The sequence below is a fragment of the Ornithorhynchus anatinus genome, chromosome X1 (assembly GCF_004115215.2).
Source record: "Ornithorhynchus anatinus isolate Pmale09 chromosome X1, mOrnAna1.pri.v4, whole genome shotgun sequence".
NCBI classification, from domain to species: domain Eukaryota; kingdom Metazoa; phylum Chordata; class Mammalia; order Monotremata; family Ornithorhynchidae; genus Ornithorhynchus; species Ornithorhynchus anatinus.
The window spans coordinates 71,418,737-71,444,787 of record NC_041749.1 but is presented as its reverse complement, the minus strand read 5'-3'; the positions used below and the strand labels follow the sequence as shown (position 1 = coordinate 71,444,787).

At 41.8% G+C, this 26,051-nt stretch overlaps 1 protein-coding gene and 1 non-coding gene across 4 annotated transcripts in view; both read right to left on the bottom strand.

Annotated features, from left to right (window-relative positions):
- The window catches only part of ARHGEF3 (Rho guanine nucleotide exchange factor 3), a 368,353-nt gene that overhangs the window by 41,247 nt on the left and 301,055 nt on the right, over positions 1–26,051 (bottom strand). For all 3 annotated transcript variants that reach the window (XM_029051829.2, XM_029051831.2, XM_029051830.2), the window contains 4 exons: positions 18,081–18,251; positions 14,478–14,540; positions 7,206–7,302; positions 6,976–7,052 (listed from right to left, as the gene is read on the bottom strand). In XM_029051829.2, coding sequence (XP_028907662.1) covers positions 6,976–7,052; positions 7,206–7,302; positions 14,478–14,540; positions 18,081–18,251 — 408 coding nt within the window. The remainder of the gene's footprint in view (positions 1–6,975; positions 7,053–7,205; positions 7,303–14,477; positions 14,541–18,080; positions 18,252–26,051) is intronic.
- MIR1368 (microRNA mir-1368) lies at positions 15,246–15,368 on the bottom strand. The gene is given in 1 exon segment (NR_034763.1): positions 15,246–15,368. It is a non-coding gene; the product is annotated as a microRNA mir-1368 (primary transcript).

Below are 26,051 nucleotides of genomic sequence, written 5' to 3'. Positions count from 1 at the left end.
ATTTAGGTTCTAATCCTAGCTCTATCGATTGCTTGTTGACCTTGGGCAAGTCACTTAACTCCTCAGTGTCTCAGTCTCCTCAACTGCAAAATGGGGATTAAATATCTGTTCTCCTTCCTACTTAGACTGTGAGCTCCATGAGAGACGAGGACTGTGTCTGACCTAATTAACTTGTACCTACCTCAGTGCTTAAAACAGTGTTTGACCATAATAAGCATTTAAAACCCTAAAAAGCCCCCCCAAACCAAAAAAACCTTTGATGAGTTACACTCTGGAATATGAAGGATCCTGAAACCCAGAACAAAGCACCTAGAAAAGACCTTGTTAACGCCAGTGGAAAGCTAGAAGAGGCCAGCCCAGCCTCCAGAAAACCCTAAAGAGCAGGAATCCGGGGAGAACTGAGGTTATCAGGAAGCTGATGACTAAATCATCTCTGGGGAACACTGCAAGAAGGCTGGAAGCCCCTCCCCCAACCCAGGTTCCAAATCCAAGAAGAAAAGCCCAGGAATGTCTGAACTGAATGGGGTGTGAATGCCAGGGTACTTATGCTTCTCTCATCTGCACTGAACAAAAGATACAAAGAACAGATGACCTGGTACTTGTGTTCAAGGAGATGGTGATGATGGGATTCTCCTCCCAAGAAAACAGATAAGCCTGAGGGAAAAATTGATTATCAGGATAATAATAATAATGATGGTATTTGTTAAGCACTAACTTTGTGCCAAGCACTGTTCTAAGCGCTGGGTGAATACAAGGTAATCAGGTTGTCCCACGTGGGGCTCACAGTCTCAATCCCCATTTTACAGATGAGGTAACTGAGGCCCAGAGAAGTGAAGTGATTTGCCCAAGGTCATACAGCAGACACAGTAAGCACATAGTAAGCGCTTAACAAATACCAACATTATTAACATTATTATTAGAACCCACAACCTCTGACTCCCAAGCCCGTGCTCTTGCCACTAGGCCATGCTGCTTCAGGATGGTAGTGTGGGCAGTGCTGCTTCATTCATTCAATTATATTTATTTCATTCAATCGTATTTACTGAGCACTTACTATGTGCAGAGCACTGCTTCCTCAGGGGGCAACTTGGGTTCCCCCTGGGGCACGGAGTGTAATGAGCAAGTTGGTAGGGGTGCAGCCAGCCCCATGTAAAGTGCATGCAAAATCTTTGATTTTACAGGAACCATTTACAGCCAAAGTGAACGAGGCATCGCGCAGATGCTGTGCTCTGATGACATGACCCAAGAGGGGATTGCCTTGCTTCACTGCCCACATTAGCCAGCTGTTTTTCAGGATTCTTGCTAGGCCTGTCCTCCACTGACTGCATAGCTTCAGCACATATTGTTCAGTATATTGAGAGTCCGTTGTTGGGGAGGGATTGTCTCTATCTGTTGCCGAAATGTTCCTTCCAAGTGCTTAGTACAGTGCTCTGCACATAGTAAACGCTCAATAAATATGACTGAATTGAATGAATGAACTGAGGATGACAAAAGGCAGACTGGATGTAAATGGTGTGTGTTGGGGGGGAGGGGAGAGAGAAGGAGAAAGAGAGAGGGTGGGGGTTGAGCTTGCAGTGGTTTGGGGGCATCACCAATTGCAGATCCCTAAAACGTGGGTCCCTACTGCATGGTAAATATAGTATTTATAAATACTTTATTGAATACTGTCTATGAAAACTGTCTACTGATTTGGAATTTGGGGAATGACTGCTGGCTAGGCAGTCCCTCACTGGGGAATGACTTTTTCAGTATGGAGAGACTTGGGCTTGTTTGAAGGCAGAGGGGAGGGAAGAGCCAGCAGAGAATGAGAGAGTGAAGATGGCAGTAAAACAGAAAAGGTGGCTGGGTGCAAATATTTTTTAAGAGGTAAAAGGGGATGGGTCTCCTCTGAAAAGGAAGCGACCAGAACATGGAGTTAGTCCCTCTGGCAGGTTTGGAGATTCACCACGGTAGTGGTAGTAAGGTTAATTGGGTGCAATGCACTGCTCTAAGCAGTTGAGAAAGTTGAACAACAGGCCAGAATGACAGCCAGTTCCATCCTGCTCCTCCAGCAGTTTCCAAGCCTCTAAGTCTAGTTTGCCTGCCAGAATCCCGAGCCTGGTCACCAATGTTCCAATGGAACCTGGACTGGAACAGCAGCCAGCTGGGGGAGACAGTGTGTGTGGGTGGGTGCAGGGGGAGAGGAGAGGCTGTTTGGCTTTGATTTGGTCCGTACAAACTTGGCAGTGCCAAGGTCCAGGAGGCCATTCCCCAGAATCCTCTGGGAGCAGATTGCACGATAACACACCAACAAATCTTGGCTAACAGACTAAACATTCTGCTGTTTGAGAAACGCAGTAAAACAGTGGAGCTTATTGATGCTGTAGTTTTCCTATGCAGAATTATTCCAGGAACACGGGCGGAGAAGATAATAAATATATAGGTCTCAGCTCCAGCTGGTTGTCATCACCCTACTCCTTCCTTCTTGCCAGGGGCTTGGCCTGTCTCTTTCTCCCAGGTGTGGCCACAAAGACCAGCCCATACTTTTCCCCAGCCACCATTCCTCTTTCCTAAGCAGCCCTCCCAGAACCTGGCTGACCTTAATGAATTAGAAAGAAAAATAGAAGGGAAAGGGAGCCCGAAGGAGAACCCGGAGCTGGAGGAGAAGCAGGAAGATCCAGTAAATGAATGGGGTGAGGACTCTATTGGTGTGGGGAGGGGAAAGTGAGGCTAACCAACAAGAGGAAAGGGGAAACAAAGTTGGTGGGGGCAGGGGGAGTGGAGAGGGGGAAGGGAGAGTAAGGAAAACACAAATATATTGGTCTTATGTGTGTCTACCTCTGTGTCCCTGGGTCTTGTTTCTGTCTGCCTCTGACTGTGAACCTTGGGCAAGTTATGAAATTTCTCTCTGCCTGTTCTCCTTCCTAATTAGACTGTGAGCCCCATGTGGGACCTGATTATCTTCTACTCCCCCCCCCCAAGCGCTTAGTACAGTGCTTGACTCTTAGTAAGTGCTTAACAAGTACCACAATTAAGGTTCTCCATCAATAAAATGGAGAATATACTCACCGCTGCCTACCTCCGAGGGATGATTTAAGAACTCTGGCAATAAGTTTTAGCACTTTATGTCCACATCTGTCATTGATTTATTTCTATTCATGTCTGTCTCCCTCTCTAGACTGTAAGCTCACTGTGGGCAGGGAATATGTCTACTATATTATCAGACTGTACTCCCCCAAGCTCTCAGTACAGGGCTCTGCATGCAGTAAGCACTCAGTACAATTGAATGAACGAAGGAACTTATGTATATATCTGTAATTTTCTTTATTTGTATTGATGCCTGTCTCCCCCACTCTAGACTGTGAGCTCATTGTCGGTAAGGAATGTCACTGTTTATTGTTGCATTGTACTTTCCCAGGTGCTTAGTACAGTGTTCTGCACACAGTAAACACTTAATAAATACGATTGAATGAATGAGCAAATCCTATACTGCATGTATGTCCTTTTCTTTATTGTTAACTTTATATCGAAACCTCTGAGATGACACAGGCTGTTTGGTTTTGATTTACTCTGTGCAAACTTGGCAGTGCTAAGTGTGGGAGGATTGTTGACCTGAGGGTACTGCTAGGTTTATTTTACATGTTTTTCCTCAAATGCCCCATCCAAAAATGCTGTACTGAGGTGGAAAGAGCTTTGAAGCAGCAGGCCTAGTGGAAAGAGCATGGGCCTGAGAATCAAGGGACTTGGTTTCTAATCCTGGCTCTGCCTCTTGTCTGCTGTGTGACCCTGGGCAAAGCGCTTAACTTCTCTGTGCCTCAGATACCTCATCTGTAAAATGGAGATTAAATTCTACTCCCTCCTACATAGACTGTGAGCCCCATATGAGATAGAGGCTGTGTCCAACCTGATGATCTTGTATCTACTCCAGCACTTAGTACAGAAGCACTAAACAAGTACCATTAAAAAATATTTCATGATGAAGCTTCAGAGAAGCAGCATGGCTTAGTGGAAAGAACTCAGGCATGGACGTCAGAGAGGACCTGGGTTTTAGTCCCAGTTCTGCCACTTGCCTGTTGTGTGGCTTTGGGCAAGTCACTTAACTTCTCGGGGTCTCACTTTCCTCGTCTGCAAAGTGGAGATTCAATATCTGCTCTCCCTTCTTAGACTGTGAGTCCCAGTGAAATGGCCAAAAGGCAGGGACAGGAAGAAAAAGCAGGATAAGCAAAAGATGTGTATAGTTCACTAACAGAAGAATCAATAGCTGAATAGTTGAGATTTGACTGCCGTGGCCTCCATTTCTTGCCTGTGGGTTTCTGAAGTGTTGCTCACTCTTGTCTATATGTTTCTGTTCATCTTCCCACCTAAACCCTCTTCTTCCCCCGACTTGCCCATCACTATAGACAACACCACTATCTTTCCCATCTCACAAGCCCATAATAATAATGGCATTTGTTAAGCACTTACTATGTGCAGAGCACTGTTCTAAGGGCTGGGGTAGATACAAGGTAATCAGGTTGTCCCACGTGGGGCTCACAGCCTTAATCTTAATCCCCATTTTACAGATGAGGTAATTGAGGCAAAGAGAAGCAAGTGACTTGCCCAAAGTTACACAGCTGGTAAGTGGCAGAGCTGGGATTAGAACCCATGACCTCTGACTCCCAAGCCTGTACTCTTTCCACTATGCCACGCTGCTTCTCTCGACTATCTGATCTGATTATACTGTGCCCAACTTGATTATCTTGTATCTAATCTATCCCAGCACTTAGTACAGTACTTAACACATATTATTATTATTATTATTACAAGAACTAGTATTGTATGTGCATCTGAGGAGTTGTTACACTGCTATTATTAGGTTATTATGATATGACTGCAGTTAGGCTGTTTTGTTCATGTTGAGTTATTCGTGCTTAAGTGTAAGGGACATGCTTACATATTACTATAGTGAACATTCAATTATCCAGGGTGAAGTGGGTAAGGATACTGTAGATAAAGAAAGTGTAAACTGCTAAAATTATATTTTTTGATCTGTTTGGGCTTAGTTAAATTTTTATTCCAGAGATACTAAGGTGAGTTTTATTTTCTTTCCTGTCTCCTTCCAGAGAGGATTCCTTGTACAGTTGCTGAAGAGCAGTGAAATGGCCAAAAGGCAGGGACAGGAAGAAAAAGCAGGATAAGCAAAAGATGTGTATAGTTCACTAACAGAAGAATCAATAGCTAAACAGTTGAGATTTGACTGCCGTGGCCTCCATTTCTTGCCTGTGGGTTTCTGAAGTGTTGCTCACTCTTGTCTATATGTTTCTGTTCATCTTCCCACCTAAACCCTCTTCTTCCCCCGATTTGCCCATCACTATAGACAACACCACTATCCTTCCCATCTCACAAGCCCACAACCTCAGCATCATCCTCAACTCTTCTCTCTCCTTAAACCCACATAGTCCGTGGTCACCAAATCCTGTCGGTCCTTCCTTCGCAACATCTCTAAAATCTGCCCCTTGCTCTCCATTCAAACTGCTACCATACTGGTCTAAGCACTTGTCATATCCTGCCTCGACTACTGCATCAGCCTCCTGGCTGACCCTTCCCATCTCTGCCCTCTCCTGTATCGTTTTTCTATTAAATCTTTCCAAGCACAATTCCCCACACCTGAAAAACCTTCAATGGTTGCCCATGTATCTGCACATCAAACAGAAACTCCTTACCACTGGATTTGAGGAACTCAAATAGCTCTCCCCACCTACCTAACCTCGCTCTTCTCCCACTACAACCCAGCCCACACACTTCACTCCTTTAACACCAACCTATTCATTATACCTCGATCTCATCTCTCTAGCTTTCAACCCCTTGCTTACGTCCTGTCCCTTGCTAGAACTCCCTCCCCCTTCCTATCCAACTGAACACCACTTTCCCCATCTTCAAAGCCCTATTAAAATCATAACTCCTTCAGGAAGTCTTTCCTAATTAACCTCTCATTTCCCTATCTTATTCTCCCTCCCTTCTGTGTCATCTATACATTTAAAAGTCCATATCCCCTTAAGCACTGTGACACTCACCCCACCCCTAACCCCACAACACTTGTACAGATCCATAATTATACTCTGTTCCTTCCCCTACCTGTAATTTATTTTAATGTCTGCCTCCCCTACTAGCTCTGAGGGCAGGGATTGTGTTTACTAAAGCTACTGCACTCTGCTTAAGTGCTTAGTATTCATTCACTCATTCAATAGTATTTATTGAGCGCTTACTATGTGCAGAGCACTGTACTAAGCACTTGCAATGTACAATTCGGCAACAGAGACAATCCCTGCCCAATAAATGGCTCACTGTCTAATCGGGGGAGACAGAGAGCAAAGCTAAACAGTACAGGTAAGTGCTCAATAATTCCCAATTGTTCACACTCTGCTGCCCTGTACTGGTTTATTTTGGGGCTAATCATCTCAGGACTGGGCTTGTACTGGATCATTCTATGTCTTGCCTGTATTGATATAGACTCTTGCCATATTTTTATTTTTGGTTGTAATGTACATGTCTGTTTACTTGTATTGATGTCTGTCTCCCCACCTCTAGACTGGGAGCTCATTGTGGACAGGGCTTGTCTCTATTGCTGTAGTGTACTTTCCCAAGCGCTTAGTACAGTGTTCTGCACACAGTAAACACTCAATAAATACAACTGAATGAATGGACAATAAGCAGCTGGGAACATCCCTGGCACTGGGGGTAGGGGAGATGTTTCTGTGTTGTCTCTATTTAACAGACACTTTTAAAAATCAGTAAGAATGACACACATACAATTAGCAAACTACATAGGGTGGTAATGGCAGCATCTCCTTCCCTGGATTTTGAAGGTGCTGCAATCCATCTTTAGGATTCGTGGAGTGGAAAGCAACCCTTCTTGGTTTCCTCCCTATTTTAAATTGATGAATTGTGGAAAGCAGGATGATAAAAGTCAAATAGCCAGTATAAGAGAAAAATGAAATTTTGAATCGGACGTCTTACCCAGCCCACCAGGATGTGGCCGACATGGTCAGTGGATCCGTCGGTCTTCCTTACTTTCTGAAGCTGACTGAGAAGATCTGGAATGACGCAAAATATTTAATTGTTAGACAATCAAAGATGGACATAGCTGAAAGTAGGGTAAAGGTTTACAGTACTAATACACAAATAATAATAGAGTTGTGCTAATGCATCTTAATTACGCCTGCAAGTCACAACTTGCAGTGTGATACCTTCATGCAGAGGGATTAAGGAGTCCAGTGTTCCAAAAATTTGGTTTAACTCTTGTTCTGTCATTATGGAGAGTTTAAGCATGGGGTCATGATATGCCTGCATAAACAATGAAAGAAATAGAGACATACATTGAAAATCAAAGACCAGGTTGGAACTGTCACATCATTTGTGTATCTTATCGATACACTTCACCACTTGCCCTGACCAGACTACATTCTCCAATAACAGCAAAAGTATAAAGGGTGAATTACCGCAAATCTCTACACTGAAAAGGATACAGAACCAAATAAGTGTGGTTGTATGACATTAGTTTCCAAAGGTGGACAGTAGATCAAGCTTCACGATTTCATTAGAGTTGCAGTAAAAATGGAAGTATATGGAATGCTTGGGATGAGGTAGAGTCTGGATACCTGAACATTCAGGATTATTGAGTTCTATATTTTTTATCTGAGGACACTGAAGCAACAGGCTCAAGGACCTGACCTGAGGTCTTTGCAATGTTCTTGGCTATGTTTACTCCAATTTCTGCTCTGATAAGGGGGCTGCAGGGACCCCCAGGATCAACCCAGGAACACAGATAACTCAGTTTTCTGGATATGGATATTTTATAATCAAGATTATATTCTTGATGTTTTTACACTAAAATGAGTGAATTGTTTTGCTCGGTCTTTACTGAGAAAGATGTAAATAAATTCTTAATCGTTTTTGGAAGCCAATGGGCCAGAAGAACTGGATCAAAATGAGGTGGCTACACAGGATGATTTAGGGTAAATTGATAAACAAGATATAAACAAATCATCAGGACCAGATGGTATTCACCCCAGAGTTCTGAGGAATTTAGAGGGGAAGTTGCATAATTCCTGGTAAGATCTGGAAGAGGAAGTGTACAATGAATCTTTCTTTACAAACGGCCTCTTTCAGAAGACTGATAGATCGCCAACATAACTCCCATCTTTAAGACAAGTTCCCAGAGAGATTCTGGGAATTACACACTTCTCTGCCTGGAAAATTTGTAGAGTCGATATTTGTGTTCAGGATCAGGGAGCTCTTAGAAAAACACATTCCACTGGAGAAAAGACAACATGGCTTCTGGTAGGGGAAATCATACTTTACTAATCTGCTGGCGTTCTTATGAAGGAGTTAGTGTGCATATGGATGGAGAAGAGCTGGTAAATACAATATAATTAGATCATCAAAAGGCCTTTGACAAGGATTCATGCTTAAGACTTAAACAATCTAATTATGAGATTGGAGGGGAATGCTCCAACACGGGGCAACAGCCAAAAAGGCCAGTCAAATGTTGATCAACATCAGGAATGGAATACAAAACAAATACATGGTTTTGCCACTGGATAAGACCACAGCATTACTACACATGGAATACCATATGCAGTTTTGCAATATTTTATGAAGAACAAATCAGAGTGGCCAAGTAGATACAGCACAGGCCTGGAAGTCAGAAGGACATGAGTTCTAATCCCGGCTCCATCACTTGTCTGCTGTGTGACCTTGGGCAAGTTACTTCACTTCTCTGTGCCTTAGTCACCTCATCTGCAAAATGGGAATTAAGACTGTGAACCCAGCAGCGTGGCTTCGTGGAAAGAGCACAGGCTTGGGAGTCAGAGGTCATGGATTCTAATCCTGGCTCTGCCATTTATTAGCTGTGTGACTTTGGGCAAATCACTTAACTTCTCTGTGCCTCAGTTACCTCATCTGTAAAATGGGGATTAAGACTGAAAGCCCCATATGGGACAAACTGATTACCTTGCCTCCACCCCAGCGCTTAGAAGAGTGCTTGGCACATAGTGCTTAACAAATACCATCATTATTACTATTATATGGGAGAGGGGCTGTGTCCAACCAAATTTGCTTGTATCTACCTCAGTGCTTAGAACAGTGCCTGACACTAAATGCTTAAATACCACAATTATTAAAATTGAGAACAGCAACTAAAATGGTCAGAGGGATGGAGTATTTGGGTGATACATTAAAAAGATTCGGAACTTCAGTCTCGATAGGCTGAAAGGTGACATGAATGAAAATTACAAGATCATGAAGGGTGTGGACAGGGCAAACATAGAATTGTTGCTCATGCACTTGGATCTGTGACCTTGGGGCACTTGCTATTACCCCCACCCATAACCCTACAGCACTTATGCTCATATCTTTTAAATTGTATATTATAAATTATTCATTTATATTAATGCCTGTCTCCCCCTCTAGATTGTAAACTCATGGCAGTCAGGGAACATGGCTGCCTACTCTATTGTACTGTACTCTCCCAAGCACTTTGTACAGTGCTCTGCACATAGTAAGCACTCAATAAATACCATTGATTGATCGATTGATTAAATCCCCAAATATGACATGCAAGCTTTCATGCTTTTGGTGTTATTGCACATATTATCTGAGGATCTGGGGCAACAACCATGGTGTTTTCCCGCAAAATAATAATAATAATGTTGGTATTTGTTAAGCGCTTACTATGTGCCGAGCACTGTTCTAAGCGCTGGGGTAGACATAGAGGGATCAGGTTGTCCCACGTGGGGCTCACAGTCTTAATCCCCATTTTACAGATGAGGGAACTGAGGCACAGAGAAGTTAAGTGACTTGCCCACAGTCACACAGCCGACAAGTGGCAGAGCTGGGATTCGAACTCATGAGCCCTGACTCCAAAGCCCATGCTCTTTCCACTGAGCCACGCTGCTTCCCAGAAGTCTTAAGTCTTAGTTGTTTGCATGGGCTTTCCTGTTGGCAGACAAGGGCCATGTAGCTTTGAACTTCAGAGTTCTTAAAGACAGTTGTACTAGGTTATCCACTAAGGAAGCGATCAGCAACCCAAAACAGTTGCTGTCCTAAATTGAGAGGATGATTAGGGCAAATTGGCCCAATGTGTCTTGAATTTCCAAGAAGGCTTGCCATGGTGTGGCCTCAACTGCCATATTCAAGGACTACAGCCACAGGCCTAGACAGTGGGCTACCATCCTAGGTGGCCACAGTGCCACTGCCATTGATAGACATGGTGCACCAGGGAGATTGAACGGGAGGGACGTGTCTCCAGAGCAGCTGTTCTAAATCAGAAGACTTACTGTCTTCTGGAAGAGCTGTGGCCATCTCAGAAGTAGACACCAGGCAGGCTGTTCAGAATGGTTGAGTGTGCTGCCCTCTAGCACAGTGCTTGAGACATAGTAAGCACTTAACAAATACTATAATTATTAAGTCAGAGGTTGCTGACCAGAGCACTAGACTATGGATTTTGCCTCTGCTTGCACAGATAAAGTGTCAGAGCCCCTTCTTGGGAACCTGGTAGCATATTCTGATTGCACTGGGAAGCTTTTGCAGGCAGCAATCAATCCATAATATTTACCTATCATATTTATCATTAAAATCTACCCTTTCCTCTCCATCCAAACTGCCACCACCTTGATTACTCTATCAGCCTCCACTCCAGTCCATACTGCCCTCTGCTGCCCAGATCATTTTTCTACAGAAATGTTGGGTCCATGTTTCCCCACTCCTCAAGAACCTCCAGTGGTTGCTCATCTACCTCTGCATCAAACAAAAACTCATTACCATAGGCTTTAAAGCACTCAAGCACCTTGCCCCCTCCTACCTCACCTCACTACTCTCTTATTACAACCCAGCCCCCACACTTCACCTAATGCCTACCTACTCACTGTTCCTAGATCTGGTCTATCATGCTGCCGACCTCTCACCCATGTCCTGCCTCTGGCCTGGAACACCATCTCTTTTCATAACCAACAGAAATTACTTCCCCACCTTCAAAGCCTTATTGAAAACACACCTCCTGCAAGAAGACTTCCCTAAGTCCTCGTTTCCTCTTTTTCCACTCTCTTTTGCATCTCCCTGTCTTGCTCCCTTTATTCACCACTTATATCTGTAATTAATTTATTTACAAAATGTCTGTCTCCCCTTCTAGACTGTAAGCTCATTGTGGGCAGGAAATGTGCCTGTTATTGTGTGTACTCTCCCAAGTGCTTAGCACAGTGCCCTGCACACAGTAAGGGCTTAATAAATATGATTGATTGATTACTATGTGCACAGCCCTGTACTAAGCGCTTGGGAGCATACAATGTAACAGAGTTGGTAGACATATTCCCTGCCCACAGAGAGAAGAAGGAGATCATTGGTGACCTTAGAGAGGGCAATTTTGGTGGAGTGAAGGGGGTGGAAGCCAGATTGGAGGGGATCAAGGAGAGAGTTGGAGGAGAGGAAGTGGAGACAGCAGGTGTAGACAACTTGCTCAGAGAGTTTGGAAAGGAATGGTAGGAAGGAGATGGGGCAATAATTAGAGGGTGCCATGGCGTCTAGGGAGGGTATTTTTTAGGATGGGGAGACACTGAGAAGCAGCATGACCTACTGGATAGACCACAGGCCTGGGAGTCAGAAGGAACTGGGTCCTATTACCGGTTCTGCCACTTATCTGCTGTGTGACCTCTGGCAAGTCACTTCATTTTTCTGTGCCTCAGTTACCTCATCTGTAAAATGGGGATGAATAATAATAATAATAATAATAATGTTGGTATTTGTTAAGCGCTTACTATGTGCCGAGCACTGTTCTAAGCGCTGGGGTAGACATAGGGGAATCAGGTTGTCCCACGTGGGGCTCACAGTCTTAATCCCCATTTTACAGATGAGGGAACTGAGGCACAGAGAAGTTAAGTGACTTGCCCACAGTCACACAGCCGACAAGTGGCAGAGCTGGGATTCGAACTCATGAGCCCTGACTCCAAAGCCCGTGCTCTTTCCACTGAGCCACGTTCCTTCTCCATGAAGGAACTGTGATGAAGACTGTGAGTCCCATGTGGGATAGGGACTGTGCCCAACCCTATTTGCCTGTATCCACTCCAGTGCTTAAAATAGTGCCTGGAACATAGTAACCACTTAACAAATGCCACAATTATTATTATTATCATTATAGGCATGTTTGAAAGGAGTGGGGAAGAAGCCATTGGAAAGAAGCCTCCTGGTGGTCAGGGAGGGAATAAAGAAGGGGGCAAGTGCTTTGAGAGTCATAAAAAAAAGAGAGCCTCTGCAGTGGTGGAGGAATTAGGGGACGAGATAGGTGGCTATTTGGTAAGGAGGTTTTGTCTTAAAATTATATTTCAAAATCTGAGTTAAAATTTGATGCTGTTGAGCTTGATCAGAAGGAAAGTGTCCCGCCATGCCTTCAGTGGCTGAAGCAATAATAAGGAGACTCCTAGGGATCTTCTGAAATTGCTTATCTGCTTCCTGCCATTGACTTGGATAACTGAGTGCATGGGATTGGGATTGATATATTTAATGTCAGTCTTGCAGAAAGGTTTTGAAAATTTTACCAGTCCATTAGTCCACCAGGGTGTAACATAAGGAAAACCAACATTTCTTTACATTTTGTCAAAGGCAAGAGGGCAAATTACCAAGCCATATCAATTTCCTCCACGTAAGAAGAAGCACATACAAAGACCTCTGTCCTCCTCACTAGCATTCACCTAGGATGGCTTCGCTATATATGAATCTTTAAAATGCAAAGCAGGGTGGATCTGGGCCAAATTATTATCTCAGATATATATTTGTGTGATGACCTAGTCGCCTTTTTAGGGTTGGACATCCAGATACCTAGAGCCTAAGGAAATTTACAGCTAGGGTCAGGGCTTTTTGGGGGCTCCAAGCTACTGCTCACGATGATTGCTCTAGTAGTATGCTACTGCAATTCCAGGACTCTGACATTTGGTACCCTCCTGCCCCCAACCCCGAGCATTTAGGGAGCATTTAGGGAAGCAGTATGGCCTAGTTGGAAGAGTGCAGCCTGTGAGTCAAAGGACCTGGGTTCTAAGTCCTGCTCTGAGTCCCTGGGCATGTCACTTAACTCCTCTGAGCCTCAGTTTCCTCATCTGTAAAATGGGGATCCAATACCTGTTCTCCCTCACACTTAGAATGTGGATGCTGGTTGGGGCGGGGACTTTGTCTGACCTGAATACCAAGTATCTACCCTAGCACTTGGGACATCAGTAAGAGTTTAACAAATATCACAATCATTATATAGGGTTCGCAGCTATGCAGTCTGTCACCCCACTGGCTGACTACTGAGATCAGGAGCGAAATCTTATGCCTGCTTCATCCCTGTGATAGCAAGACCCTCCAAATTAGCAAGTTCCACACACATAGGAAGCAGCATGGCCTAGTGGAAAGAGCACAGGACTGAGAGTCAGGAGGCGTGGATTCTAATTCCGGCTCCACCACTTCCCTGCTGTCTGACCACGGCCAAGTCATTTAACTTCTCTGTGACTCAGTTTTCCCAAACGACACCTGTTGTCCCTTCTCCTTAGACCGTGAGCCCCAGGTAGGGACAGGGACTGTATCGGATTTGATTGTACTTACCCTAGCACTTCGCCAACAACAAAAACATCACAGAGATTTTTCAGGCACTCCCTCTGGTTCAATTAATTGGTTTATTGAGTACTCACTATGTGCAGAGCACTGTACTAAGTGCTTCGGAGAGTCCAAGACAACAGATTATAATCAGATCAACCCAACATTTCCCAGGGTTAAAGGTTTCAACAGTTGTGCAACAGAATCTTAAACTAGATCTAGGGAATGACCCCTATCTCCACTCTTATTCCTAACTTAAATCTGGGTTCCCGCCTACCTGAAACACTGTTATATTTTCCTTAGCAGCTGCTCCTCTCTGGGTATGTCATCCATAGTTCCTTTCCTGGTAGTTCAACTTGCTGACCTCAGCCTTTCTGGGAAACACCAATGATATACTTCTTCCTGCCTGGAACCCTGGCAGGGACTTCTTTCTCTGTGGCCCTGGGTATTCTCTTCGGGGCTCTAGCCCCTGCCTCCTTGCCTAATTCTTCCCCGGTAATTGGATGTGCTCCAGCTGAGATCAGCAGATGAGTGATTGACATTCTATGTAAAAGAGCTTTCCCGCTGGGAGGGGTATTGAGAAGTGAGTGCTTCCCAGATCTGGAGATTTTTGGAAATGTTTGTTAGGGCTCTCTTAGCCAGGATTGTCACAATTTGTTCTTGTTGCATAAAATAAGTTTTGGAATGTATTAGAAGCTCCAGAATAAATCCATTTATAAGTAGTTCTGGGCATAGTTTTAGCAATTCCATCTCCACCTCACTAGTTAGGTGGAGCATGTCCCACTCAATATTTAATGACTCTTTCTTTTGTCAGGAGGAATTGTGGAAAAAAAAGTATTTTTCATAACAAAAAACCCAATAGATTTTGAGAATGTATTTTCAGGAGGAAAAAAAAATACCTTTTTTGCTAATTTCAAGTCCTCGATCAAGTCTTCTTCCCCCTGGGAAAGCTCAAAAATAGCCTGTAAGAAAAAAAAACACAAAAATGTTGCCTTATACTTTTCATTTCATTCCATTCTAAATTCAACTAGTAATTGCTGTATTTTCAATAGGTTACACAGTTACATTTTACTTTATTTGCTTACTTCAAGCCCTATATATAGATATTACATTTTGCTGAAGTTTAGTGTAAATGATGAATATTTCTTTTAAAGAAAAGATTTTGCAAAACTGGGCAAAAACATTTCTTGTGTGAGACAGCAGTAAACATTTCTAGACTCACATATGTTTCTAATCTTAAAAGTCATCTTTCATGTTACAGTACTTCAGCATAACTGAACAAGTTTCTTAACTATTTTTGGTACAATAATTACAAGTTTGTGCAGTGAATTATGTGTGTTGCAACTGGCAATTAAAATGACCCAGGCTTATTAGTAACACATATGATATGGGACTACAGTCAAAATGAGTGGCACTGCAGTTGTTAATTTTGGCATAATTGCTTTTCTTCTTTAAAGAAACAGAGTCTACAACAGCCCAGTAGAACTTTTACTCTTGGCATGACAAAAAGTTACAGTTTACGTTGAAGTTCGTGTTGCTTTTTATTTCTTTAATGATGGGTACATTTAAATGATCCTAAATCAATTTGAAGTATCTTACCAACCACCGAAGGAATTAAAAAATCAATATGATAGGAACCAGACATGAGATCCAATATGATCTGGCATGATTAAATGCTCACAATGTAACAGTCACAATATTTGTACGTACTTATCCTTTGTATCCAAGATTCTCCACATAGGTGACAAATGGGAGATGATAGCTGCCACTAAATTACATTCAGGAATTTCTGCAATCTTCCTGAATGTAATTTAGTGACAGCTATCATCTCCAGTTTCCAGAGAGCAGAACGGAGGCACAGCAGTTTACGGAGCTATACCCAACAATCCGTGTGATCTGGGTCTAGGCTAACCAAGTAAAACACCAAATTTATAAGCATGCACTTTATTTGGCCAGAGTCTTCATTGTTATTTCATCTTTCTTTCTTTTCTGAAGCAGCAGATTTGTTGCGCTTAAAGAAAAGTGGAGTCACTCAATCCCTTTATTGGAATGGTCATACTCTTCCTGATAACTTACTCTACTTACCAGCTAACCCAATTAAAAAAAAATCCAACATTTAAACGTGAAAAAGTGCCTTATCCATTGGCCAAACAGGACATGTTTATCTACAGCTCAAGCCCATGGTTGCACTCTGGCTACCACAGGGCCTCACAACAACAACCCTGACAGCACCTCTTCCCTCATTCTGACCTGACTGTTCCAACTAAAAAATAGCCCAAGCTATGCCAGGGAGAGAGAAATGCGTATTTGGTCTAGGGAATATGAGGAGAGTTTGACTTTGGCCATGATAACCACCGTCGACCAACATCTTAAACTAGTTATGAAAAGAGTACTCATGAAGCAAAATCAAAGTCATCGCAAAGGTAAAAATTAATGACATTCAATATGACTTTCTTCAAACTGTAATAGCTTTGCCTCAAAGCTGCATATTCATCCACAGTTATTTTTGCACTGCACTTTTCTGCACTGAGACCTCAGAAGGGGCCCCATTCCATGTGAAATGGCAATTCTTAAAAAAAAAAAATAAATTGAGAATTATCAATGAGCACAATTTAGGGAGGGAATGACATTAAAAGAATAAACATAACTCCCAGAGCTTTTGGGATAAGACTGACATTAAAACTATATTTTCCTTTTTCACTGTGTTTGTATTTTGAAAGGACATTTTTCCACAAAGACCTGCCCATTAGCTGTAACAGAAACCACAAGACAGGCTGCCTGCCATTAGTGTTGCTTTTTGATTTATGGCTCCAACGGTTAGTATAGAAATGTCGCACAGTGTGTAGTGGAATCAATGTGGAAAGGGGCTAGAAGACTCACTGTTCTAATTTGGCTGACACGACAGCAAAAGAAAAGCAAATCTCAAGAATACAAAACCCCAAAGTTCAGCAATTTAGTGGCTTCAAGCTTACTTTCTTTTAATCTGATCTGGGTAGGATTGTAAAGTCTTTTTCCTCTTTCCTTTAAACATTTTCTAGGCCCTTTCTGCCCAGGAATTGGAAGGCTTAAAAGAACACACAACTAATCATGTTCACCCACAATAGCAATCCCAGGCAGAAGATGTGTTTTCTGAAATACACATTTCCCTACAGTCCAGGTGTAGTAGCAATATCTGAGATGTGAAAAATGTGAGACTTTAAATTTTATAAACTCCACATTCATTTCTTCATGTCAACATGATTCTGTTAGCCAATCACATTTCCCCACTTTGGGCCAAAGCACAGTTTACATTTCTAGAAGGACATGTATTCAATTTAATTTAATATTTATCATTTTGAAAGTTGTCAAATTTTAAAAAGTAAAGTTTTTTTTTAAAACCAGGGAGGTAATATTTATCATTTTAAATGTGTTGAATTTTAAAAATTAAGGTTTTTTTTTAAAAAAACTGAGGAGGTAACAACAGTACCACAACTACACCTGGGAAAAGTTTCAGTCTTTTTTAAAGCACTTGAAAGGGGATCCAATTTAAACCACAATAGACTTATATGTTTCTCTCATAGGCAAGCTGCAGATCTGAACACTTTAGAAGTGGTGAAAGGATTCATCACCTTAGCTTGCCCTAGGGGACTGAAAAAAATAACACCAAGAAGAAGGGTTCACATACGGTTGCCAGCATGGGACACAGGTGGGTGGGGGTAACAGGGGTGGACCTTCCCTCCTGCCCGAAATCAGGACTGTGGGAGTTAAATCATTTACTTCATCCCTTCTCCTGCCTGCTGCAGCTTTCCTACTCTGTGTGCATCTTGGTGCCTCTAGGGCTCTCTGGCTGTTGTCTCTGGTTTTGGGTGTGGCTCCAGATGTTTCTGGCTTCTTCTCTGGCTGTTCCCCTGGGATTTGCTTGCATGCTTACGCTCTCTCCCTCTTTCCTGCCTTTCTTATCCCACCTCCTAGAGGCTCCATAATATATGTAAGCCCGTCAAAGGGCAGGGACTGTCTCTATCTGTTGCCGACTTGTTCATTCCAAGAGCTTAGTACAGTGCTCTGCACATAGTAAGCGCTCAATAAATACTATTGAATGAATGAATATGCATTATTAAACTAATAACTTTAGAAGAAAATAATTGATTCACTAATCCATTAATCCAGTCTTCCTACAGCTTTCTCACCCAACCCCTATCTCCCTGACCAGAGATGAATGTGGAATGTAAAAATTATAGATATTGAAGCAGAATGTAACTGCAAAACCAGATTGGAGGAGACCATTTAGCTAGCTATCTCTGACTTTTCAGTTTCTATACCTTGAGAGAAACAGCTAAGACTGAGGGGCAGGTGAGTAGAAAGGGGACCAGGCTTAGTGCCTGCTGAACTAAGCTGCATACTTCAATGATTGTGGCATTCAATGCAGGCAGGCATATGCCTTGTTCTTTGCCGATGTGCTTTCATTCCGCCCTGTGAATAATGTTATTTGAATTTACCATATGAATCAGAGTGAAAAATCCTACCTCTTGACGTTTGATTTCCTTGGATGTAAGCATATGATTGACACAAACATCAAAAGTCTCACTCCACAGCTTGCTGTCTCTTCGTTTTGTGCTAGTAGGAGCTGCATTTCGAGACCAGGGTCGCGGGGTGAGTATATCAGGACGACTATCGCTGCGAAAGCTAATTGAACGCTAAACAATGAGAAAAACAAAAGTTTTACACAGCTTTCATTATCAACATGACTGAGTGGATAACAAGTCAGTTCCTGTGTCTTCAAAATAAAGGTCACAAATTTATAAGAAAAAAAGATACCGGCATACACACACACACATACACACACACACACACACAGCTGTCCATGCTCAAAGACAACATTGCTAATGGTGAGATCACATCCACGCGTGTAGGTGTTATTGAGCAAAAACTTTTGCATACTGGCCAATGAAAATATGGTAGGACTCCTTTTCTACCCCTTGCCATTTAGAGTGAGTTCTGTATCCTTAAGTATGATGGCAAGGCAATTACTGAATATTTTTGCTGTCTCTCCCTTACCAAGAGGGAAACAGCACGGCCTAGTGGAAAGAGCACAGGCCTGGGAGTCAGAAGTCGTGGGCTTTAATCCCAGTTCTGTCACTTGTCTGCTGAAGGACCTTGAGCATGTCATTTAACTTCTCTGTGCTTAGTTACCTTATCTGTAAATGGAATTAAGTTTGTGAACCCTATGTGGGACAGGGACTGTGTCCAACCCACTTATCTTGTATCTACCTCAGTGTTCAGTGCAGTACCTGGCCCAGAGTAAGTGCTTAGCAAATATTATTTTAAAAAAAGAAGAGAGGCTAGAGTGGGGCTATCTGTGTTTCACCTGACTTTAATCTGGGTTTGGAGAAGAGGAAAATGGTTTATCGTACTGTTCTGCCATGACAAAAATATGAACTTGAATTGAACTGTACTGGTGATGGTTTCTGCTGAGCCATCCACGGTCTACTATCTGGTACCACTGTGACCAGAAGCATAAGGATAAAAGGAACATGCAAAAAGATACAAGAGCACAAAGAACATTAAAAAAAAAAGGAAATCAAACATCAGTTTGGTGAAGAGGGAAAAAGAAATAGAGTGATATTTTTAGGAATCACTTAATGTTTTAACGTGTCTGCTACCTGATCTTATACTGCCCTTCTCACACTAAGACATTGGGGATTTCTAAGTCATACCCTCAGTACTGTTCTAAACCTGAAAATGTTTTTTTTCCTCTACATACCTGTGTGTGAATACATGCATAAGCACATATAGAGATCACAAAAACGGTATAGAAATCTTTGCCTCCCTGACCATTCAAATGCACATTTTCCATTCCCTTTAATCAATATGCTCCAAACTACCTGTGATTTCTCTCTCCGTTACCTTATATATAGCTGAAGACTAAACATGGCAATATTCCTTTGCAAATGTACAAGGTCATTTTTCAAACATCTGACTTTGAAACTGACAGATTTTTCTATCACAAATACTTCCCTTTGCTTCAAATTATCTAATAAAAATGTAAATATGGTCTCTGGATACTAACTATCAATAAGTTGTTCACAAAATTTTCCATGTGCAAAACACATGAACTCCCATGATAGACTGGATTCACTAGAAATACTTTCTGACCTGAGGACCCAGTCAAACTACTGATGAGACAGAATCACCAATGGTTCACAACTGTGGAGAAGGTACTATTCACATTATCCACATGTAGGAAAGGAACTGTTTAAATTTCATGTCTCTATGTTAATAAATTAAAAATTAAATTAAAAATATACTTTGGATGTATTAAAATCACCTTGGACTACTTAGGAATATTTTAAATTTAGAGTTAGAATTGTATTGTGTGAAAACAGACATCTTGATGAAAAGATGTCTTCCAAGAGAAGCAGCGTGGCTCAGTGGAAAGAGCACGGGCTTTGGAGTCAGGGCTCATGAGTTCGAATCCCAGCTCTGCCACTTGTCAGCTGTGTGACTGTGGGCAAGTCACTTAACTTCTCTGTGCCTCAGTTCCCTCATCTGTAAAATGGGGATTAAGACTGTGAGCCCCACCTGGGACAACCTGATTCCCCTATGTCTACCCCAGCGCTTAGAACAGTGCTCGGCACATAGTAAGCGCTTAACAAATAACAACATTATTATTATTATTTCATAATGAAGTCTCTACAATCTTGGATTTACAGACAGGGGCCACTTTTCTAAGAGCTCCCAAAATTGCTAGACTCATTAATGACTACCCAATTATCCTACACCTACCACTAAATTCTTTTTAAAAAGTGATGACTCTCTCCATATATATATTTATATATATGAAGGAAAGAAAATTTACAAGATCCTAGACAGGCTCACTGCAGTAGGAACAGCAGCTGACTATAAAACTTTCTCTGCATATGTTAGCAGAGAGCCAAAATATGAAGAAAACTCTTTGGATCTCATGGAACTAGAAAGCTACAAAGCAAGGTCTATTCCTGCTTGCTGAGGGTGCCAAACACCAGCTTAAAGCTCCTCAACATCATATTCCTTATTAACAAAAAAGGAAAGACATCTTGAATGTGCCCATAATCCAAATAGTGAGATCTCATTGATCATTTGAAAAACAATTCTACATTACCAAATTTTTGGACTAGGATTTACCACAGGCTTATAAAAGTATTGAATTTAGGGGGAAAAAAATTTTTTTTAATGGGTGCACTTAGTCATAAGGTACATTTTATAGTTACAGCTTGAGGTTTTCTGAGTTAGTACAATTGGGTTGAGCGGGGGGAGGGAAATACCTAAAATGCAGTTTTAAAATGAAAACTCTCACTTGCCATTTTCACATGAAAGAATGAATCAATTCTGTCCTTTAACTTTTCTAACACCTGAAAGACTTTTTTCTTTTAAAGAAGACACTTTTTAGCCTTCAAGATTTCAGGTGTCCTTCATATAAAGGTTTGGGAGCAGGGAAAGAGAAGCCGTGTTGCCTAATGGATAGAGTACGGGCCTGGGAGTCAGAAGGGCTTGGGTTCTAATCCCAGCTCCACCACTTATCTGCTTTGTGACCTTGAGCAAGTCACTTAACTGTGCCTCAGTTATCTTATCTGTAAAATAGGGATTAAGACTGTGAGCTCCATGTGGGACATGGACTGTGTCCAACCTGACTAGCTTGTATCTACCCCCCCAGTGTTTAGTACAGTTCCTGGCACAAAGTAACCACCTAACCAATACCATTAAAAAAATCCAAAAAACCTGACATTAGGTATGTATGAAGTTATCCTTGAAATGCATATGAGCTTGAAGGGAGAAGATGCAAATATTTTTTTCTGATTATTTTGTTACATATCAAGAACTGTAACCACTGGCCAAAATTTTGCCTCAAGTTCAACCCATCCTTGTTTAGAATAGTACAAATTATTTTCTCTTTTCTTTAAGCAGGGCGGTAACACAGTGAACCCAAACCAACACTATAATAGAAATGCGGAGCCCACACCCTTGATTTGACTTCTCATCTTTTGGGCCTCAGTTGATTAATCTGAAGAATTCAGAGACTGCAGAGTTGCCCTAATCAACTTTACAAGTCTTTGAAGAAGATTGAGCTCTTGGGAAAAGAGATACTACAAAATCCAGGGTAGCCTAGAGTAGCCATCAGAGAATACTGTAAGAGTTGCTCCACTGGCTTGTACGCTTAGCAATTTACTGTTCACATACTAATGCTTACAAGAGTATGAGTCAAATGTAGTTACAGTCAAATGTTTATTCTACATTAATCTAACCTGGGTGCTGTGGCAAGGCACTACTAATTTCATAAATTCTAGTTGTTTCACTCTGCTTATCTTGTCTTACTTTGGTTGAACCTCAGGCAGTTCACTTTCAACCAGGCTACTAATTTGACTGGATCCAAATAAGGAGTGTGGAACAATTATCAGGATCATTTGAAAGTAAGTATAGAGATGAGTGTCATTAGATACTATAACATAGTCATGAGAAGCAGTGTGGCTCAGTGAAAAAAGCCCGGGCTTGGGAGTCAGAGGTCATGGGTTCTCATCTCGGCTCTGCCACCTGTCATCTGTGTGACTGTGGGCAAGTCACTTAACTTCTCGGTGCCTCAGTTACCTCATTTGTAAAATGGGGATTAAGACTGTGAGCCTCACGTGGGACAACCTGATGACCCTGTATCTACCCCAGTGCTTAGAACAGTGCTCTGCACATAGTAAGCGCTTAACAAATACCAACATTATTATAGTCCAAACCTTGCACAAAGTATTTTCGTTTCAGGGAAGCTATGAGAAGCACCTCTTTTTTTCATATGTAATATTTAAAAAAACAGCAAAACTCCTTCAAGCTGAATCCTAAAGCAGCAAAATGAAAGACTCTCTCTTTCAAAAGCAAACTTCAACACAGCCAATAAGTGCTACATTTTCTAGTGATAAGAACACTCTGAGAAAATAAAGATCATACCCTATGGACCAAAACTCTTCTATTAGAAAGTAATTGAAGATCTTTCAACGATCTTCCACTGAAGAGTCCAAGTATTGTGAATAATCAAGGAAAAATGCTTACGCCTCTGCTATATATTAAATTATTTTGAGGAAAGACAAAGCCATAAATTTGGACTGTTTTTTGCTCCAAAAAATGAAAGTCTGCTAGAGGTTATTTGGAAACTTGGCATTTAAAGAGACAGTTGTCCATAGATTTAATATTATGGGATATTAGTTTACATACTGGGAAATAGAGATTCTGGTAACAATTCAATTATTTCAAAAAGTGAGGTTTTTTTAGGGTATTTGTTAAGTGCTTACTATGTGCCAAGCATTGTACTAAGCACCGGGGTAGAAGCAATGTTGGACACAGTCCCTGTCCCTCTTGGGGTTCACAGTCTAAATAGGAGGGAGTAGGATTTAATCCCCATTTTACAGAAGAGGTAACTGAGGTAGAGAGAAGTCAAATGACTTGCCCAAGGTCACACAGCAAATAAGAGACAAATTGGAACCCAGATCCTCTGACTCCCAGGCCTGTGCTCTTTCAACCAGGCTATGCTGCTTCTCAGTGTTGCCTAAAGCCCCAATTTTCCTTTAATTCCCCAATTTCCAATGAAGCTCTCAACAGCACATGGATTTCATTGCCAGTGGGCTAGCATGGTCTAGAATGCTTCTAGACAAATTTCACAATCAAAAGCAGATCATCAGTGGTTGGTTGTGTGTTGGAGCCTATCTTCAGGACATCTCTACTGGGATGTCCCTCGGATGCCCCGAACTTAACTGGTCTAAAACAGAACTACTAATTTTCCCACCCTATCTCCCCAGGATTTTCCAGTCCTTTTGCCAACCACCCTGTCACCGAATCCTGTCAGTTCTACCTTCACAATATCTCTAGAATCCAAGCATTCCTCTCCATTCAAACTGCTACCACGCTGATCCAAGTACTTATCATATCTCACCTTGACTACTGCAAAACAGTCTTCTCACTGACTTCCCAGCATCCTGCATCTCCCCATTCTAGTTCATAATTCCCTCTGCTGCCTAGATCCTTTTTCTACCAAAAGCTCAGCCTCCATCTCCCAACTTGAAAACTTCCAACGGCTGCTCATCCACCTGCTCATGAAACAGAAACTCCCTACCATTGGCTTTAAAGCACTCAATCAGCTCTCGTATCTTACTTTGCTGATCTTCTACTACACTCCAGCCCATGCATTTTGCTCCTCTAATAACTTACTCACTGTACCTTAATCTTGTCTATCTGGACACCAACCTCTTGCCCACATCCTCCCGCTGGCCTGAAACTCCCTCCCCTTTCATATGCAATGGTATATCCACTCTCCCTACTTTCAAAGCCCTATTAAAATCACATCTCCTCCAAGAGGCCTGCCCCAACTAAGCTCTCATTTCCCCTTTTCCATCCCCCTTTGTCACCTATACACTTGGATTTGCACCCCTTAAGCAACTGATATTCACCCCACCTTCAGCCCCACAGCAATATCTATAATGCCATTTCTCCTATCTGTAATTTATTTCAAAGTCTGTCTTCCCCTCTAGACTATAAGCTCCTTATGGGAAGGGATCGTGTCTACCAACTCCATTGAATTGTAACCCACCTAGCTCTGTGCACAGTAAGTGCTCAATAAATAGTATTGATTGATTGGAATCTTACAATAACAAGATGATGGTAACCCAGGGAAGCCAAAAGGTGTTTCATCAAAACACAAATGATGAAATACTATTTCACCCAGGATATAAAATTCATGGCTACAGGAAGTTGTACAGGCCAAAAAAATCTGCAGATTCAAGAGTGGTAATGATAAATTTATGGACATATGGTCCAAAAGGGATTACTGGAGGGGAAAGCAAACGATGAGGAGGAAAATTTGGGTGTTTAGATGGTATATCCCTAACCATTAGGATGGATGTTAAGGAGAACAACAATCTCACTGTTCCCAGAAGAGTCTTTTTGCCATAATGAGAGACCCACACTAAACTGGAAGGACCATTAGTCTGATCTAGTAATAGCATTGCTCACGTTCTTATGATTGTAAAGAGAAAAATGAGTTTTCCTCAGGCCTTTCCTTTGGCCAAGAGATATTAATGCCTCCCCTTTGTTCAAAAAAATAAATATTATGGTCTCCACAATCAATTATATATGCCTAATATAAAACAATATGCAGAATAAGAAGGTACCTAAGGCAAATATTTTACATTTCAATGAAATATGACACAAAGTCACAAAGGGAAAGTTGAAAATTTTAAGATGTTAGATTTTTGAATCATAATCCCCACAAATATCCAATAAGAGTTTCATTCAGAGACACCAATGGAAATTTGGCTCACACAACTTGTCTTTACTAGGTAATGCCAGCATTCAAGGTGAATAAATAACTGCCTGTTTTTGATTTTGAAACAAAAATCGCTAACCGACTAGAGGTGACTATTGTAATATTGTAATATTCAAAACTAATAATTTTGGCAGTTTTCTTTGAAGTACCATACCACAGAGAATTCACTGTTTCACATAGAATCAAAGTTGGTTGAAAGCTTTCTAGTATCTCAGTACCCGGGAGCCATTTGTGTTTGGCTAGAGTTTCTAGTGTCTCATTGATGTCCTGTGGCTTGGGGTGCCTCTCATTTCTCTACTTTTGCAGTGGGTGGGTAAAAAGAAACAAGGAGAAAAAAAAAAATGACAACCTCCAGACTAGTGATTTTAACTTAAAAATTGCCCAAGAAAGATGCAGTCTACGTAGGCACCCGTCAAATGTATACAAATACACACGTGGCCTTGTCAATTATTTTATACCCACAGATGTGTCTACTGGGAAAATCCCAATGTAGACTTCTGGTCTGTGGAATCTTGATATATTAGAGAGAGACCAAAGTCCAAGGAGCAGTGAAAGGTACAGAGGTAAATAATTCTAGTGAAAAGAGCGGAAGAGAGCTATAAGCCTCTAACCACTCTATAGCCAGGAGTTCCCAGAGGATTTCATTTTGGTCGCCCTCAACACTGACTTTTTTTTAGATCATCTGAAAGAGTTAACCTCCATGAAATGTTCCCTTTTACCATTGGCAGTTGTAATGAAAACTTATCTTAATCCTTCTGTCATTTTAGAGAAACCTTAACCTTCAGGGATCATTTGAAGGGGAGGGGATAAACATTTGATTGGCAGGGGCAGTTAGCTGAAAAATCCAACTCTCACCTAGTAATGTTGTGGTAACTTAATGATCCCCCGAGACTTGGTCATTGACTGCCTCCAAAGTAGCTTTCAAAAGATAAAAGTCTAGAATCACAATAAGTTAAATGGAAAGGTTATGTTTTCTAGTTGATGCAGCATGGCTTAGTGGAAAGAGCCTGGACTTCAGAGTCAGAGGTCATGGGTTCGACTCCCGGCTCTGCCACTTGTCAGCTGTGTGACTGTGGGCAAGTCACTTAACTTCTCCGTGCCTCAGTTACCTCATCTGTAAAATGGGGATTAACTGTGAGCCTCACGTGGGATGACCTGATTA